Source organism: Canis lupus, chromosome 27, assembly GCF_003254725.2.
Source record: "Canis lupus dingo isolate Sandy chromosome 27, ASM325472v2, whole genome shotgun sequence".
Taxonomy (NCBI): Eukaryota; Metazoa; Chordata; class Mammalia; order Carnivora; family Canidae; genus Canis; species Canis lupus.
Genome location: NC_064269.1, coordinates 27,733,847 through 27,753,193, shown reverse-complemented (window position 1 = coordinate 27,753,193; position 19,347 = coordinate 27,733,847). Strand labels below are relative to the sequence as shown.

Below are 19,347 nucleotides of genomic sequence, written 5' to 3'. Positions count from 1 at the left end.
AGTTAAAGCTGTATCTTACTTTACCTAATATTTTGGGGGAAAATGCTTTGTTAACACGTTTTTTAAAAATATTTTATTTATTTATTTATGAGAGACACAGAGTGAGAGAGAGAGAGAGAGGCAGAGAGAGGAGGAGACTCCATGCAGGGACCCCGATGTGGGACTCTATCCTGGGTCTCCAGGATCACAACCTGGGTGGAAGGCAGCACTAAACCATTGAGTCACCTGGGCTGCCCCTTTGTTAACACTTTGAATACACCTTTATTCATAGCTAAGTTCAGTCTATTGCCCTTGTTTTCTATTGCTACACTGGAACTCTTTTTTTTTTCTTTAGAGGCTTCTGGGTTTTTTTCTAATCATGTTTATTTCAAAGGTCATCTTTTTTTTTTTTTAAATGCATCTCTTCATTTTATAAGTTGACCTCTTATTTTAGCACAGTTCGACTTCTCATATACATCAATCATTTTGCTCTTGGCTGGAAAACTCCTTGAAGCAGTCTAACGGATTGCTTTTTTCTTGTTTATGTATAGGGCATATGGGGAACTTTATATCATCTATCCTGGCTGTTGTTGAACTCATTTCACCCTTTATTCAAAACTTACATTCTCTGGCTTTCAACTCTCTCTCTCTCTCTTCCTTGAATCATTTACTTTATCTTCTTTTACATCATCAGCCGACTTTGTTTTTCTGAGGAGGGAGGCAGGGCAAGTGGGAGGGCATTTTCCACAGAGAATCAAAGTTTTTTGACTTAACAAGAATAATTCCAGAGAGCAGACTATAGGAGGCCATGTTGATCTGTGGATTTTGGGCCATTTTCTATGGCCAGTCACTAAAATCATATTCACTTTGCATTTAATTTAATTCTTACCTTTGCAAAATTAGACATTACTAAGTTGTAATGAAGCATCAGTATTTTTCACATACAGTTAAATCCATGTATGCTAAATCCCTGAATGTCAAAACTGAAAGTAATACAGAGTTGGCAAAGTATGCTGGTTTAGAATGCTAATTTTAGAATCAATTACTCTTGACTTAGCATTAATCGCAATAATAAGAGCTAACAGCTATTTAATGTACTCTGTATATGGAGTACTGGTCTTAATGTTCTCTGTGTATTAATTACTTAAATTTCATAACAATTTTTTGAGGTAGGTAATGTTATTTCATTGTATATAAGTAGCTTGAAGGGCACCTGGGTGGCAAAGTGGTTGAGCATCTGCCTTCGGCTCAGGGTGTGATCCCAGTATCCTGGGATTGAGTCCTGCATCAAGCTCCCTGCAGGGAGTCTGCTTCCCCCTCTGCCTATGTCTCTGCCTCTCCTCTATGTCTCTTATGAATGAATAAATAAAAAAAAATTTTAAAGGAGCTTGAGTTATAGGGAGGTTTAGAAATTCCAAGGTCACAGTTTTAAAATGTACCTGGGATTTGTTTTAATCAGCTATGATAAGAAGTGCAGACATGGAAATGATTGTCATGAGGAAGAAGTTTTTATTCATAGCTTCCAAGAAATAGGAGGCACAGCACATCACATTGCATCATGTGGGGGAAGAACCAGGGGTCCACTGGGGGCAGGGGGAAAGCATGGCAAAGAGCCTTTATTGTGTCTGTGGGAAGGAATGGGAAAGGCAGGGTAAGCAAGTTTAGGATTGAGTAGTTTGAATAATTTCAGTGGGCTCTGGGGCATAGGGACTTTGCCTAGTTTTCTGGTACTTGGTCATGAGATGATTAGGGCAGAGGAATATTACCCCTTGCAGTGTTAGAGCCAGATAGAGGGGTTAATTCCCAGCATGGACACTGGGTTAGTTGATTTTCATATAAAAGGTACACTTGAATTGGCTAGTCTTGAGATGGTCAGTCTCTCTCATTTTAGGTCATAGGTACTGGAGCATCAAGGATATAGAAAATAAGAAAATACAGCTAATCTAGTTACACAGCTCAAAAATAGTGGAGCAAGGATTCCCCAGCAATATTTTGATTGAGGATACTCTGAAGTCCTGTGGTTGATACTAATGGATTCTAGACAGTTCTGAAATATGACAGACAGATTAAGCTGCCTGTCAGTGTAATTACTGTGCTCCCACATAACTGAATGAAGAGCTTCAAAAGAGATTTAATAATGTTGCTCTAAAGCTGTTATTTGACATTTACTGAGTCCCAGCAGTGTAGTCAGTACATTATCATACACTGAGGTGGAAGTGGCTGCTGGTGCTATTTTGCAGACTTTGATTGACTTCAGTTGTGATCATCGGACTGGCCATGATGAACAAAAAGCTAATAGATACACAGCACTTTTACATTATGGGACCATCTTAAAGAATAATGATCCTAACATGTATTTCAATGCAAAGATAGAGACTTTTTATGAATTTATATGACTTCTAAGCTAGAGTTTTAAAATATTTATGCTTTTCCCAGTTCTGTGCAAAGTGATATAGGAAACACCCCCAAACCCCAGAAAAAGGTTTGTTCTAATTTGTCCCCCAGTTTCAGATTGTTTTAAGTTGAGGTTAATAAAGTTATTTAATATCATTGAGCTTCAGTTATCTAATTTATAAAATTAGAATAATTATGCTTAATTCCTAGTATTAGCTCTGTGATGTAAAAACAATGTATGTAAAATACTTAGCTGGTTTATAGTTGTAAGTCAATGAATACGGGTTACTATTGTATTACACATGTATTATATATAATGTGTGTATATATAGTATCTATATACAGATCTGTTAGTCATAGATAGTATAGCTTCTAGGGAGTTAAGTCTTTTTCCCTTCCTTTCTCCCTCTCTTGCACTTTCTTTGTCTTCTCTTTCATATCAGTAAGTAAGACTTCTTTATGAAGTCACAGTCATTTTAAATAATTCCAAAGAGCTATTGTAGCAGCTCCTCATCCCATGATGCAGGACTCAGAATAGGGTTTGATAACTGACAAGGTTACAAATAGGCTTATTTTTTCTCTTATTAAGAAATGCACTAGTTGTTTTAAGTTGTTATAGATGGAATCCTATTGGCTACATTGGAGGATTGACACCACTATCTTGACTTTTTGGACAGGTCTTGTCTTGTCAGGTAAGCCCATCTTCCTGAGTCGTCGCAGGACAGGGTTACGTCCTTGGGTCGGAGGATCTGCTAGATCAGAGACTCAACCTGGTGTGTCAGAAAGGACTTGAACTCCATGAAAATGTAGCTATGTTTTTTTTTTCAAACTTTTTTTTATTGTCTTAAAAAGTAACATGAGATCTACATTCTTAACATTTTTTTGTACATTCTTAACAAATTTTTAAGTGTATAGTACAGTATTGTGACCTATAAGCACAGTGTTGTAAAGCAAATCTTTAGAACTTTTTCATCTTGCATGATTTATGCTCTGTCCCCACTGAACAGCAGCTACCCATTTCTTTCTCTTCATAGTCCCCACTGAACAGCAGCTACCCATTTCTTTCTCTTCATAGTCCCTGCCAACTACCATTCTACTTTCAGTTTCTAGGAGTTTGACTGCTTTGGATAGCTCATATAAGTGCAATCATACAGTATTTGTCCTTCTGTAACTGGCTTATTTCACTTAGCATAGCATCTGCTGCTATGGAAAATGGTATAGATTTCTGAAAAAATTAGAAATAGAGCTACTGTATGATCCAGCAATCCCACTTCTGATTATTTATTCAAAAGAATTGAAGTCAGGATCTCAAAGAGATTTTTGCCCTTCTATGTTGGTTTCAGCATTCTCAGTAGCCAAGAGGTAGAAACAACCCACATGTCCATTGATGGATGAGTAGAAATGATACACACACAAATATATACAATGGGATATTATTCACCATAAAAAAGGAATCCTGACATATGCCACAACATGGGTTATAGCCATGTTTTAAGGGCAAATTTGGGGAAAGTTTGAAGCTTTATATCACATTCTCAAAGGGATTTGATATCTACCTGCATTAGGGCAAACCTAACCCTAAACAAACTTGGGATAAGTTAAATTTGTCTTTTTCTCCATGCGAATTGGAATAATCTGGAGTAATTATCCTTACTCCAGATAATTAATATTCTTATAACATTCGTCTCTCTGCCCCAACTTTTAAGAGTCATGCTCTGTAGCTGCCCTTTCCAGTCTACTTTTCCTAGATAGAGTCCCAGTAGAGACACTACCATTCTGTCTTTTGAAAATATACTTGTCCCATTTTCTCAGAAAATGCTCTTTGTTAGGGAAATGAAAATGAATTGAGTGCAGATGTAATGGCTTGCCTTTCTCATCTACGAATATTTCCACAGGGAATTTCAGTGATGGAAGCTGAGGAAAGCAAGTAGTGGAGATTTGAGACATAAGAGCAAATTACGGTGGTGAAAAAGATGGTGACAGAGAAGCTGTTCTCAGCTCTTGTAGGTCACAGAATGTACACACTTTCTACATGCAAGACAGATCAGCCTACTCAAAATCAAAGCAGGAAACATCCATTTAGTATTGTCTACTACTTATTTTGCATCTTCAAGAATGTCTCTTTAAAATTATTTATTAATTAGTTAATTAATTAATTTCAGTAGGAAATGTATCCATTAGTATAACTGCATTTCTTAGGACCAAAGTTTCAGGGATTAAGGGTTAAGAAGTTCTGTTGGTTTTTCTTTTCTGTAAGAGCTTGTGACCAGAAGTTTCTGCTACATATGATTGAAGAATAAATCTCAGGTGAAAGTTTACTTAAAAAAAAAAAAAAACTCATTCTGGATGCTTCTCAGGGACCTAATTATTTCTGAAGCAGACTTCTAGTAACATTATGGGAAAGATTTGGTAGTGAGAAAAGAAGTTCCAAATTTGTTTGATTTATACTTCCCACCTGCTAAATTTTATATATATATTTTTTATTTTTTTATTTTTTATTTATTTTATTTATTTATGATAGTCACACACAGAGAGAGAGAGAGAGAGAGAGAGAGAGAGAGAGGCAGAGACATAGGCAGAAGGAGAAGCAGGCTCCATGCACCGGGAGCCCGACGTGGGATTCGATTCCGGGTGTCCAGGATCGCGCCCTGGGCCAAAGGCAGGCGCCAAACCGCTGCGCCACCCAGGGATCCCCAATTTTATATTTTTAAAGGGATACCTTGCCCCTTTACACAATCCTTAATAACATATATATAGTTCATATAACGAAGGCTGCTTAATATAAAGTTATGTTGGGAAATTTGTATATTTCCTATAGGTTTTAAGTATTAGATAAACTCAGGTATATTTTACTTAGAATTCTTTCTTACTAGATTGTAAGTAATTTTCTGATTTAGATACTAAAGAGAACTCTATAATCATTGGCTTAAGGATTGATTACCATTAAATTTGTAGAAGTAGTGCTTCCCATTCCAGCTTCATTCCCATTTTACCCCCATTTTTTTCCCTTACAAAACAGATGTGACATTTAAACACTTCTCTAATGTTACTGGCATAACCAACTTTGTCAAGGAGGCATATGGTTTATGCAAACACAGAGATTATCTTGGAACATTGACATATGTAAACTTAATTTTAAATAGCCTGTGAAAATAGTGGGAAACAGATGGAGAGTTGCCATGGAAATCACTTACATGTAGAGGAAGAAAATGTTACTTTAGAGTCACTGTCATTTCCAAAGGACTGGTCAGACTTGCAAGGGTTTTTTCTTTACTCAATTGTCAGTAATAAAAACAGTTGTTGGCATGCCCTTATATTTTTTATTTGTCTATGATTTTATAATGCTTTTATTGTGCCCTAAATATATTACAAGTATGCGTATTTCCATTGGTAAAAATTTTTTGGTAGGGAAGATAATTAATCCAGGTATTTAGTATTATTTTATATTAGAAGTATTCTTTTCCATTTTTTTTCTTTTTCTGAATGAAATTATAATTTGTGGCTAATGAGTTTTTGTTTTCTATATGTAAATTTTAATCTTGGTAAAACAAAATTTAATCTCAGAATTGCATGGGTTTTAAAGAAGATGACAAATGTACATATTTATGGGTTAGTTGTATTAACTATCAAAAATAGAGACTTAAGTCTGGAGAGCTCAATGAAAGCAATAAGTTGCTTAAGCCATATTTGTTATTAGAAATTATAATTGCTAGGCACTGCTCTTTACTATAGTTTAATCATAGAGAAAGCTTAAAAACTCTAAATAGGAAGTCATTTGCATTGCTCATTTTGCACCAGTGATTATTTTCCACCTGATTGTTTTATGTATTCATTACCATGCCCTTTGGAAAAGTCAATAACTAAATTCTAATTCTTTCTCCTTTCTTCTGAGGCAATTTTAGTTGCTGTGATTCTGACAGAATAGACTATCAAAAGTGGGAGAAGAATTAGAATTGGGGCCACAGGGGATTTGAAACATCAACATAACATTTAATAAAATATGAAGTTGAGTTAATGCTGGTTTTGACCTTGAAAATGGAGTATGAAGAATAAAGAGATAAATATCTAACAATTATTCCAATTTGCAATAGGAATAAAAATTTGTTGTTTTTTTCCCAAAATACTAAATTACACAATGCAAATCAACAGGAATTTAAAGTGAGAATGCAGGAATCAAAGTAAAACCATGCTAAAATTTTTAAATAATACAGATGGGCTAGTGTCTAAATGATTAATTTTTGTGTTTTCTTGGTAGATTTGGATGGCAAATTGCGTTTCTGCAATTGTGTTATGGCCACCATTGTGATTAAGTAATGGAAAATGAATTTCTGAGAACCAACAAAATCTGGTCTCATCAGCTTCAGAGCCATACTACAGAGAGTGAAAACAAAAGTTTTAAAAGGATGGTATCAAAGAAAGACCAGCCAGAATGGGAAAATACTCATAAGTGGGACAGCTGAATCTTGTGAATAAATTAGTCTTAGGAAAATTTAAGCCTGAGACATCTCTCATTTGTGAATGGGCAATGGTTTAGTTGGCTTCATACCTGAGCTAGGAGTTCTTGATACCTCTTATTTGTTAGGGGCAAAGCGAAATGAATGTTTCTATGGGAATTAAAAAAATGTTTTATTGAAGTATAACACACATACAGAGAAATGCACAGATTGTAATGTATAGCTCAATTTCCACAAAGTGAAGGCAGCTGTACCTAGAACAAGAAACAGACTATTACCAGAAACCCATAAACTCCCCTGATCACTGTTGTCCTAAATGTAATCACCACTCTGACTTCTAAGCCATAGAATAGTTTTGTCTGCTTCTGAAATTTATGTTAATATGATTACAGAAGCTGTACTTCCTGTCTGTTGGCTGAATGTTCTGTTAGTGAGATTTATCCCTGTTCTTCCATATAACAGTGCTTTGTTCATTCTCAGTTCTCCGTAGTATTCTATTTTATGAAAAGCCCCCAGTTTTTGCCTAATGCTGCTGTCACTGCTGCTATGAACATTCTTCTAAGTGTTCTTACGGGGAACAGTGCATATTTCTTTTTGTATATAATCAGGAGTGGAACTCCTGGGGGCATGTGGTAATTGTTTTTAGTGGAAACCGATCAATAGTTTTTGTTTTTGTTTTTTTTAGATTTCATTTTTGAGTAATCTGTGCACCTAACATGGGGTTCGAACTCACAACCCCAAGCTCAAGAGTTGCATGCTCCCCCAACTGAGCCAGCCAGGTGCCCCTCCTCAATAGTTATTCTAAAGTGGTTTCTGAAAGAGTTCCATTTCATTTGGTTCTCATCCTTTCCGACTCTTGGTATTATTAGTCATTTTTATTTTTAGCCATAATGGCAGATAGTAGTAGTACCTCATGGTGGTTTTAATTTGTATTTTGATTTAAAAAGTTGAGTACCAGAGCCGCTCACTCCATGGTAGAGCCTGGTGCCCCCACCACCGCCTGCGAAGCTGCCGCCTCGGGACCGGCTGTATGATTAGGCCACAATCTTCAATGAGTAAACATATTCCTCAGTTCTGTGGTGTTCTTGGTCACACATTTATGGAGTTTCTGAAGGGCAGTGGAGATTACTGCCAGGCACAGCACGACCTCTGTGCAGACAAGTGAACTGTAGAAATTCATTACTACTCCACCAAGAAGCCCCCATAAGAGTGGTTAACCTGGACCCAGAAGTGTTGAATTGAAATCCACAGAGCATGTTACAAGAGTTCTGACCTGCTTGGGGTAAACCTCAGTGCATTTCCTTTCTATTGCCTCAGTATTACTGGATTGAAGAATTGTTAGGAGGTTCATTTCATTTCCCATTACTCCCAACTTCATACTCAAAGCACTGAGAATTTCAAGTGGAGTATATCAAAGTAGACTCAGTTTCTTTGCATCATTTCTGTATTCAATTTTTTAAAATTCTTTCATAACCCTATTGAGTGTTTTCTAATTTAATTAACATGGCTCAAATGAACCGCCCAGCTCCTGTGGAAGTCACATACAAGAACATGAGATTTCTTATTACACACAATCCAACCAATGCGACCTTAAACAAATTTATAGAGGAACTTAAGAAGTATGGAGTTACAACAATAGTTAGAGTATGTGAAGCAACTTATGACACTACTCTTGTGGAGAAAGAAGGCATCCGTGTTCTCGATTGGCCTTTTGATGATGGTGCACCACCATCCAACCAGATTGTTGATGACTGGGTAAGTCTTGTAAAAATTAAGTTTCGTGAAGAACCTGGTTGTTGTATTGCTGCCCATTGTGTCGCAGGCCTTGGGAGAGCTCCAGTGCTTGTTGCCCTAGCATTAATTGAAGGTGGAATGAAATATGAAGATGCAGTACAGTTCATAAGACAAAAGCGGCGTGGAGCTTTTAACAGCAAGCAACTTTTGTATTTGGAGAAGTATCGTCCTAAAATGCGGCTGCGCTTCCAAGACTCCAATGGTCATAGAAACAACTGTTGCATTCAATAAAACTGGGGTGCCTGATGTCATTGCCTTGGAAGTGGAACTTGAAACAGGACCTAATTTGTCATATATACATATTAGCCAATATGTTGGCTTGGTGATTAAGTCTAATGAAGCTTCCATAGGAGTATTGGAAAGCGGTTTTATCAGGCCACAAGTTTGATGGAATTGCAACCTCTATGTTTGGGTTACGATCAAACTATTTGGACACTTAGCAAAAGTTTCTTGCTTTACAGCATTTAAAATGTGCTTATCACTTGTACCAATTGACCTTTCCTGAAATCATGCAGTATTGAGTTATGTCTTTAAGTCTATTCCCATGCCAGAATCTTATCAATATATAAGAAATTTAGAAAGATTAGGTGCCAAAATACCCAGCACAATACTTGTTGTATATTTTTAGTATCATACAGAACTAAAATCCCAGGAACTATGAACACTCTGGACCTTATGTGGTTTATTCCTTCAGTCATTTCAAACATAGAAATTAGGGCCTATATGGTTATTTGCCTGCTCACTTTATGTTTACATCTCCCACATTTATACCAGTATACATCAGGTTTGCTCAACTCTTTTTTTTCCCCTTTTTTTGGGGGTGGGGGGATTTTTTCTAAGTCTTAAAATGATGATTTCATGTCTTTCTACAAACTTCATTTTATGCTGTTATGGAAAACCTCCATTTTGAAAATCTACGTTGTACAGAAGCACATGTCTTTAATGTCTCCAGACAAAAAAGCCTTACAGTTAATTTTAATGTTTGCACTTTGGGGTGCAACTTACAGGGAGGGCCTGAAAAAAAGAGTGGGGGGGCTATTAAGTATTTTTAGTAAATGTTGCCTTTGTCTTGTGCAGAACATGTAGAATATGCTCTTTAATATAGTAAATATTTTTTTAAAATGTAGAGATGCTTTGTTATTGTAGCTAAAACAATTCTTAATCATAACATTTCTGAAATTCTTGTATTTTTTTTCTTATCTGAAGTTGTTTACCAACTTATTTTTGTTTGAAGTGTGATTTTTTTTCTCTTCCCAACCTCTCTTGCAAAAAAAAAAAAAAAAAAAGTGGGTTTCTGCTAATGAATTGAGCAGACATCTAATATTTTATATGCCTTTTGAGCTGTGTAACTTAATATTTGGATACTTGATAATTTGTTTTATTATGTAATTGATAAAATGGTGATGTGTATTAATGTTAGTTCAACCATATATTTATACTGTCTGGGAATGTGTGGTTATAGTTCTGTGGGAGAAATAATTTGTCAGTGTTCACCAGCTTGTAAAAATCTAGTGCGAGAGCTTAAGCATCTAAATAAATAATGAAATTCATTAAAAAAAAAAGTTGAGTACCTTTAGATATGTTTATCAACCCTTCAGATAATCCTCTTTGCAGAGTGCCTGCTCAAGTTTCTTGCCCATTTTTTCTATTGGATTGTCTTTTTCTCACTGATTTTAGAAATTCTGGATCTTTTGTTAAGAAGATGTTGCAAACATCTTCTTCCACCATGGGGCTTTATTTTTCACTTCTTAATCATGTCTTTGAAAGATAGACATTCTTAATTTTCATATAAAACAATTTAGCATTTGTCATTACACTTATGGTCAGTACTTTTTGTATTCTGTTGAAGAGATCTTTACTTATCCAAATGTCATCAAATACTCATATATGATTTCTTTCACAAGCTGTAATGTTTTATCTTTCACATTTAGATTTACAATATATCTGGAACTGATATTGGCACATGGTGTAAGGTAGAGGTTGAAGATTCAAAGTTTTTATATGTGGGTATACAACTGACCCAGTGACAATGACTAAAAACCCATTCTTTTCTTTTTTCCTTTTTTCCTTTTATTTTATTTTCTTTCTTTTCCCCCCCTTTTTTGAAATTGAAGTTCGATTTGCCAACATATAGTATGACACCCAGTGCTCATCCCGTCAAGTGCCCTCCTCAGTGCCCGTCACCCAGTCACCCCATCCTCCTCCCCACTTCCCCTTCCACTACCCCTTGTTTCCCAGAGGTAGGAGTCTCTCATGTTTTGTCACCCTCTCTAATTTTTCCCACTCATTTTCCCTCCCTTTCTCTATACCCACCATTTGCTTTGACGTGGATGGAACTGGAGGGTATTATGATGAGTGAGGTAAGTTAATTGGAGAAGGACAACTATATGGTTTCACTCATATGAGAAACCCATTCTTTTCCTTTTTAAAAATGTATTTTTAATTTAAAAAAAAAGATTTTATATATTTTTTATAAAAGAGATTTTATACATTTATTTATTTAGAGAGAGAAAGATCACACACTTGGGCAGGAGAAGGGGAAGAAAGAGGGAGAGAGAGACTCTCACCTAGAGTCCCCGCTGAGCACAGAGTCCAATGCTGGGCTTGATCTCATGACTCTGGGATCATGATCTGAGCCAAAATCAAGAGTCAGAAGCTTAACCAACTGAGCCACCCACGCACCCCAAACCCATTCTTTCCCTAACTCCTTGTATGTTATCTTTGTCATAACTCAAGTGGGTTCTTTGAATACTTGAATCAGATTGTGAAGTTTCTTTAAAAATATCCAGCTGAGGTTTTGATTGAGGTTACTTTAAACCTGTAGATCAATTTTGGAGGATTCGTTATTTTTGTAGCATTGAATCTTCCATGCCATTAATTTTGTAATTTTAGACTATAAGTGTTACACATCACAGATTTATTCCTAAGTAGTTGATGTTTTTTAAATGCTATTTAAAACATTTCATTTTCTGTTTGTTTGATGCCAGTGTATACAATTGCAATTGATTTTTGTATATTGGTTTTGTATCTAGAGATTTTGTTAAATTCCAGTAATTTGTAATTTTTTGGATTTTGCACATATATGTTATGTTATCAGCCAATAATGAAAGATTTACAATTTTATTTCTTTCTTTCAAATATTCATTCCTTTTATCTTTTACCTATTATTGTTTTCTTGCCTTTTTTGAACTAACCAGGTCCAGGCACCTCAGTATAATGTTGAATAGAAATGGTAATAACAAGTTTCTTATTTCTTTTATCTCAAGGGGAAAAGCTTTTGAAATTATATTAAATATGCTTCCTGTAAGTCTAGAAAGGTTTTATGTAGATGTCTATTATGTTATATATATATATATATAAATGTTTATTATGTTAATTTTTTATGTATTTTATGTTTTTTACGTTATGTTAATGTCTATTTTTTTGTTATGTTATGTTATGTTAATGTCTATTACCTTACATAGTTACAAAATTTATTTTTCCTTTCTTGTGATGAGAACATTTAAGTTTTACTCTCTTAGCAACTTTCAGATATGCAATACAGTATTATTAACTGTAGTCACCATGCTGTATAGTACATCTCCATGAATTATTTATTTTATAATTGGAAGTTTGTACCTTTTGACCCTTTCACTCATTTCTCCCACTCCCACTCCCTTCTCTGGCAATCACCAGTGGGTTCTCTGTATTCACAAACTTTTTTTGTTTTTGTTTTTGTTTTAATGATTTCACATATAAGTGAGACCATACACAGTACCTGTCTTTGTCTGATTTCTTTCATGTAGCATAATACCCTCAGTCTATTTATGTTGTTGCACATGGCAAGATTTCATTCTTTTTTTTGTGGCAGAATAGTATTCCATTGCATATTATGTGTGTATGTATGTGTCTTTTTTTAAAATTTAATTTAATTTAAAAAATTTTAAAACAAGATTTTATTTATTTATTCATGAGAGACACAGAGAGGCAGAGACGCAGGCAGAGGGAGAAGCAGGCTCCATGCAGGGAGCCCGACGTGGGACTGATTCCGGGTCTCCAGGACCACGCCCCGGGCTGCAGCGGCGCTAAACCGCTGAGCCACCAGGGCTGCCCAGGAGACACATTTAGAAAAATGTTGCAATGGCTGATATCAGAGAAATTACTGCCTGTGTTCTCTTATAGGGTTTTATGGTTTCAGGTCTCACATTTAGGTCCTTAATCCATTTCGAGTTTATTTTTGTGCGGTGTTAGAAAATGGTCCAGTTTATTACTTTACATACCCTGTCCAGTTTTCCCAGCACCATTTTTTTCCTCTTTTTTATTTATTTTATTTTATTTATTTATTTATTTATTTATTTTATTTTTATTTTTTAATTTATTTTTTATTGGTGTTCAATTTACTAACATACAGAATAACACCCAGTGCCCGTCACCCATTCACTCCCACCCCCCGCCCTCCTCCCCTTCTACCACCCCTAGTTCGTTTCCCAGAGTTAGCAGTCTTTACGTTCTGTCTCCCTTTCTGATATTCCCCACACATTTCTTCTCCCTTCCCTTATATTCCCTTTCACTATTATTTATATTCCCCAAGTGAATGAGAACATATAATGTTTGTCCTTCTCCGACTGACTTACTTCACTCAGCATAATACCCTCCAGTTCCATCCACGTTGAAGCAAATGGTGGGTATTTGTCATTTCTAATAGCTGAGTAATATTCCATTGTATACATAAACCACATCTTCTTTATCCATTCATCTTTCGTTGGACACTGAGGCTCCTTCCACAGTTTGGCTATAGTGGACATTGCTGCTATAAACATCGGGGTGCAGGTGTCCCGGCGTTTCATTGCATTTGTATCTTTGGGGTAAATCCCCAATAGTGCAATTGCTGGGTCGTAGGGCAGGTCTATTTTTTAACTGTTTGAGGAACCTCCACACAGTTTTCCAGAGTGGCTGCACCAGTTCACATTCCCACCAACAGTGTAAGAGGGTTCCCTTTTCTCCGCATCCTCTCCAACATTTGTTGTTTCCTGCCTTGTTAATTTTCCCCATTCTCACTGGTGTGAGGTGGTATCTCATTGTAGTTTTGATTTGTATTTCCCTGATGGCAAGTGATGCAGAACATTTTCTCATATGCATGTTGGCCATGTCTACGTCTTCCTCTGTGAGATTTCTGTTCATGTCTTTTGCCCATTTCATGATTGGATTGTTTGTTTCTTTGGTGTTGAGTTTAATACGTTCTTTATAGATCTTGGAAACTAGCCCTTTATCTGATATGTCATTTGCAAATATCTTCTCCCATTCTGTAGGTTGTCTTTGAGTTTTGTTGACTGTATCCTTTGCTGTGCAAAAGCTTCTTATCTTGATGAAGTCCCAATAGTTCATTTTTGCTTTTGTTTCTTTTGCCTTCGTGGATGTATCTTGCAAGAAGTTACTATGGCCGAGTTCAAAAAGGGTGTTGCCTGTGTTCTTCTCTAGGATTTTGATGGAATCTTGGCTCACATTTAGATCTTTCATCCATTTTGAGTTTATCTTTGTGTCTGGTGAAAGAGAGTGGTCTAGATTCATTCTTCTGCATGTGGATGTCCAATTTTCCCAGCACCATTTATTGAAGAGACTGTCTTTCTTCCAATGGATAGTCTTTCCTCCTTTATCGAATATTAGTTGACCATAAAGTTCAGGGTCCACTTCTGGATTCTCTATTCTGTTCCATTGATCTATGTGTCTGTTTTTGTGCCAGTACCACACTGTCTTGATGACCACAGCTTTGTAGTACAACCTGAAATCTGGCATTGTGATGCCCCCAGATATGGTTTTCTTTTTTAAAATTCCCCTGGCTATTCGGGGTCTTTTCTGATTCCACACAAATCTTAAAATAATTTGTTCTAACTCTCTGAAGAAAGTCCATGGTAGTTTGATAGGGATTGCATTAAACGTGTATATTGCCCTGGGTAACATTGACATTTTCACAATATTAATTCTGCCAATCCATGAGCATGGAATATTTTTCCATCTCTTTGTGTCTTCCTCAATTTCTTTCAGAAGTGTTCTATAGTTTTGAGGGTATAGATCCTTTACATCTTTGGTTAGGTTTATTCCTAGGTATCTTATGCTTTTGGGTGCAATTGTAAATGGGATTGACTCCTTAATTTCTCTTTCTTCAGTCTCATTGTTAGTGTATAGAAATGCCACTGACTTCTGGGCATTGATTTTGTATCCTGCCACGCTACCGAATTGCTGTATGAGTTCTAGCAATCTTGGGGTGGAGACTTTTGGGTTTTCTACGTAGAGTATCATGTCATTGGCGAAGAGGGAGAGTTTGACTTCTTCTTTGCCAATTTGAATGCCTTTAATGTCTTTTTGTTGTCTGATTGCTGAGGCTAGGACTTCCAGTACTATGTTGAACAGCAGTGGTGAGAGTGGACATCCCTGTCTTGTTCCTGATCTTAGGGGAAAGGCTCCCAGTGCTTCCCCATTGAGAATGATATTTGCTGTGGGCTTTTCATAGATGGCTTTTAAGATGTCGAGGAATGTTCCCTCTATCCCTACACTCTGAAGAGTTTTGATCAGGAATGGATGCTGTATTTTGTCAAATGCTTTCTCTGCATCCAATGAGAGGATCATATGGTTCTTGGTTTTTCTCTTGCTGATATGATGAATCACATTGATTGTTTTACGGGTGTTGAACCAGCCTTGTGTCCCAGGGATAAATCCTACTTGGTCATGGTGAATAATTTTCTTAATGTACTGTTGGATCCTATTGGCCAGTATCTTGTTGAGAATTTTTGCATCCATGTTCATCAGGGATATTGGTCTGTAATTCTCCTTTTTGGTGGGGTCTTTGTCTGGCTTTGGAATTAAGGTGATGCTGGCTTCATAGAACGAATTTGGAAGTACTCCATCTCTTTCTATCTTTCCAAACAGCTTTAGGAGAATAGGTATGATTTCTTCTTTAAACGTTTGATAAAATTCCCCTGGGAAGCCATCTGGCCCTGGACTTTTGTGTCTTGGGAGGTTTTTGATGACTGCTTCAATTTCCTCCCTGGTTATTGGCCTGTTCAGGTTTTCTATTTCTTCCTGCTCCAGTTTTGGTAGTTTGTGGCTTTCCAGGAATGCGTCCATTTCTTCTAGATTGCCTAATTTATTGGCATATAGCTGTTCATAATATGTTTTTAAAATCGTTTGTATTTCCTTGGTGTTGGTAGTGATCTCTCCTTTCTCATTCATGATTTTATTAATTTGAGTCTTCTCTCTCTTCTTTTTAATAAGGCTGGCTAATGGTTTATCTATCTTATTAATTCTTTCAAAGAACCAACTCCTGGTTCTGTTGATCTGTTCCACAGTTCTTCTGGTCTCGATTTCGTTGAGTTCTGCTCGAATCTTTATTAACTCCCTTCTTCTCTTGGGTGTAGGATCTATTTGCTGTTTTTTCTCTAGCTCCTTTATGTGTAAGGTTAGCTTTTGTATTTGAGTTCTTTCCAGTTTTTGAATGGATGCTTGTATTGCGATGTATTTCCCCCTTAGGACTGCTTTTGCTGCATCCCAAAGATTTTGAACGGTTGTATCTTCATTCTCATTAGTTTCCATGAATCTTTTTAATTCTTCCTTAATTTCCTGGTTGACCCTTTTATCTTTTAGCAGGATGGTCCTTAACCTCCACGTGTTTGAGGTCCTTCCAAACTTCTTGTTGTGATTTAGTTCTAATTTCAAGGCATTATGGTCCGAGAATATGCAGGGGACAATCCCAATCTTTTGGTATCGGTTCAGACCCGATTTGTGTCCCAATATGTGGTCTATTCTGGAGAAACTTCCATGTGCGCATGAGAAGAATGTGTATTCAGTTGAGTTTGGATGTAAAGTTCTGTAGATATCTGTGAAATCCATCTGGTCCAGTGTATCATTTAAAGCTCTCGTTTCTTTGGAGATGTTGTGCTTAGAAGACCTATCGAGTATAGAAAGAGCTAGATTGAAGTCACCAAGTATAAGTGTATTATTATCTAAGTATTTCTTCACTTTGGTTAATAATTGATTTATATATTTGGCAGCTCCCACATTCGGGGCATATATATTGAGGATTGTTAAGTCCTCTTGTTGAATAGATCCTTTAAGTATGATACAGTGTCCCTCTTCATCTCTCACTACAGTCTTTGGGGTAAATTTTAGTTTATCTGATATAAGGATGGCTACCCCTGCTTTCTTTTGAGGACCATTCGAATGGTAAATGGTTCTCCAACCTTTTATTTTCAGGCTGTAGGTGTCCTTCTGTCTAAAATGAGTCTCTTGTAGACAGCAAATAGATGGGTCCTGCTTTTTTATCCAGTCTGAAACCCTGCGCCTTTTGATGGGGTCATTAAGCCCGTTCACATTCAGAGTTACTATTGAGAGATATGAGTTTAGTGTCATCATGATATCTATTCAGTCCTTGTTTTTGTGGACTGTTCCACTGAACTTCTTCTTAAAGGGGAATTTTAAGAGTCCCCCTTAAAATTTCTTGCAGAGCTGGTTTGGAGGTCACATATTCTTTTAGTTGCTGCCTGTCTTGGAAGCTCTTTATCTCTCCTTCCATTTTGAATGAGAGCCTTGCTGGATAAAGTATTCTTGGTTGCATGTTCTTCTCATTTAGGACCCTGAATATATCCTGCCAGTCCTTTCTGGCCTGCCAGGTCTCTGTGGAGAGGTCTGCTGTTACCCTAATACTCCTCCCCATAAAAGTCAGGGATTTCTTGTCTCTTGCTGCTTTAAGGATCTTCTCCTTATCTTTGGAATTTGCAAGCTTCACAATTAAATGTCGAGGTGTTGAACGGTTTTTATTGATTTTAGGGGGGGATCTCTCTATTTCCTGGATCTGAATGCCTGTTTCCCTTCCCAGATTAGGAAAGTTTTCAGCTAGAATTTGTTCAAATACATATTCTGGCCCTCTGTCCCTTTCGGCGCCCTCGGGAACCCCAATTAAACGTAGGTTTTTCTTCCTCAGGCTGTCGTTTATTTCCCTTAATCTATCTTCATGGTCTTTTAATTGTTTGTCTCTTTTTTCCTCAGTTTCCCTCTTTGCTATCAACTTGTCTTCTATGTCACTCACTCGTTCTTCCACCTCGTTAACCCTCGTCGTTAGGACTTCTAGTTTGGATTGCATCTCATTCAATTGATTTTTAATTTCTGCCTGATTAGCTCTAAATTCTGCAGTCATGAAGTCTCTTGAGTCCTTTATGCTTTTTTCTAGAGCCACCAGTAGCTGTATAATAGTGCTTCTGAATTGGCTTTCTGACATTGAATTGTAATCCAGATTTTGTAACTCTGTGGGAGAGAGGACTGTTTCTGATTCTTTCTTTTGAGGTGAGGTTTTCCTTCTAGTCATTTTGCTCAGTGCAGAGTGGCCAAAAGCAAGTTGTATTGGGAAAAAGAGAAAAAGAGAGGAGAGAAAGAAGGAAAGAAAAGAGAAAGAGAAAAAAAAGGGAAGAGAAAAAAAACGAAAGAAGAAAAAAAAAAAAGAAGAAAAAGAGAAAGAAAAAGAAAGGAGAAAAAAAAAAGGGGTGGTGGTGGAAGGAAACAAATCAAAAAGCAAAACAAAACAAAACAAAAAAAAACAAAAAAACAAACAAACAAACAAACAAAAAAAACAAACAAAAAAAGAACCACCGGGGAGTATCTTCTGATTCTGTGTACTTTAAGTCCCTTGGCTTCTCCTGGAAGTTGTCAGTCTAGCTGGTCTTCTGGGGGAGGGGCCTGTTGTGCTGATTTTCAGGTGTTAGCAGTTGGGGAAGCTGCTGTGCCCCTGCCTGCTGCAGGGCTCGGTGGGGGTTGTTTACCCGGTGAGGCCGCAGGAGGAACAGCCCCAGTGGCGGGGCAGCTCTGGAAACCTGGATTCAGCTCCGGCAGGAACTCCGTCTGCAGGGCCTGGAGGCTCCGGGGCGGGGCCGCTGATCTGCTCAGCTGGGGCAGGAGCGTCCTCGCTGTCCTGGGCCCTCCCGGCCTCTGCCTGTCCCGGGGGAGGCCGGATCCTGGGCTGTGTCCCGGCGCCCTGTCCCAGCACCATTTATTGAAAAGACTCTTTTCTCCATTGTATTTCCCTGCTCCTTTATCATAGATTAATTGACCATATGAATGTGGGGATTTATTTCTGGGGTCTCTATTCTGTTTTTTTTTTTTTTTTTTTTTTTGATCTTTGTGTCTGTTTTTATGCCTGTACCATACTGCACCTCTGTAGTATATTTCAAAATCTGAAACTGTGATAATTCCAGCTTTGTTATTATTAGAATTTCTTTGGCTATTTGAGGTCTTTTGTGAGCCCATACAAATTTTGGTATTATTTGTTTTGTGAAAAATACTGTTGGTATTTTGATAGGGATTGCATTGAATCTTCTGACTGCTTTGGGTAATATGGACATTTTGATAATATTCTTTCAATCCATGAGCATGGAATATCTTTCGATTTTTTGTATGCTCTTCAATTTCTTTCATTAATGTTTTATAGTTTTCAGAGTACATATCTTTCACCTTTTTGGTTAAGTTTATTACTAGATATTTTCTGCTTTTTGGTCCAGTTGTAAATGGTGTTGTTTAAAATTTTCTCTCTGAGACTTTGTTGTTAGTGTATAGAAACACGACTGATTTCTTGGTATGAATTTTGTGTCTTGCCACATTACTGAATTAGTTTATTACTGTTAGTAGTTTTTTTGTGGAATCTTTAGAATTTTATATATATAGCATCATGTCATCTGCACATAGTGACAGTTAAACTTCTTCTTTA

General features: G+C 36.9%; 2 protein-coding genes across 2 annotated transcripts in view; both read left to right on the top strand.

Annotated features, from left to right (window-relative positions):
* AEBP2 (AE binding protein 2) overlaps nt 1-6,698 on the top strand; it is a 206,190-nt gene extending 199,492 nt beyond the window's left edge. The window contains exon 9 of the mRNA XM_049102612.1: nt 6,629-6,698. Coding sequence (XP_048958569.1) covers nt 6,629-6,683 — 55 coding nt within the window. The 3' untranslated portion in view covers nt 6,684-6,698. The remainder of the gene's footprint in view (nt 1-6,628) is intronic.
* Nucleotides 6,699-7,818: 1,120 nt separating this feature from the next.
* LOC112665469 (protein tyrosine phosphatase type IVA 1-like) lies at nt 7,819-8,872 on the top strand. Its single transcript, XM_035707359.2, has one exon. It carries the CDS (start codon nt 8,331-8,333, stop codon nt 8,850-8,852), a length of 522 nt encoding a protein of 173 aa, XP_035563252.2. The 5' UTR covers nt 7,819-8,330; the 3' UTR covers nt 8,853-8,872.
* The last annotated feature ends 10,475 nt before the right edge of the window (nt 8,873-19,347 follow it).

What these genes read in the sequence shown, in the direction of transcription:
- LOC112665469 (XM_035707359.2), top strand. Translation starts at nt 8,331, where the DNA reads ATGGCTCAAATGAACCGCCCAGCTCCTGTGGAAGTCACATACAAGAAC.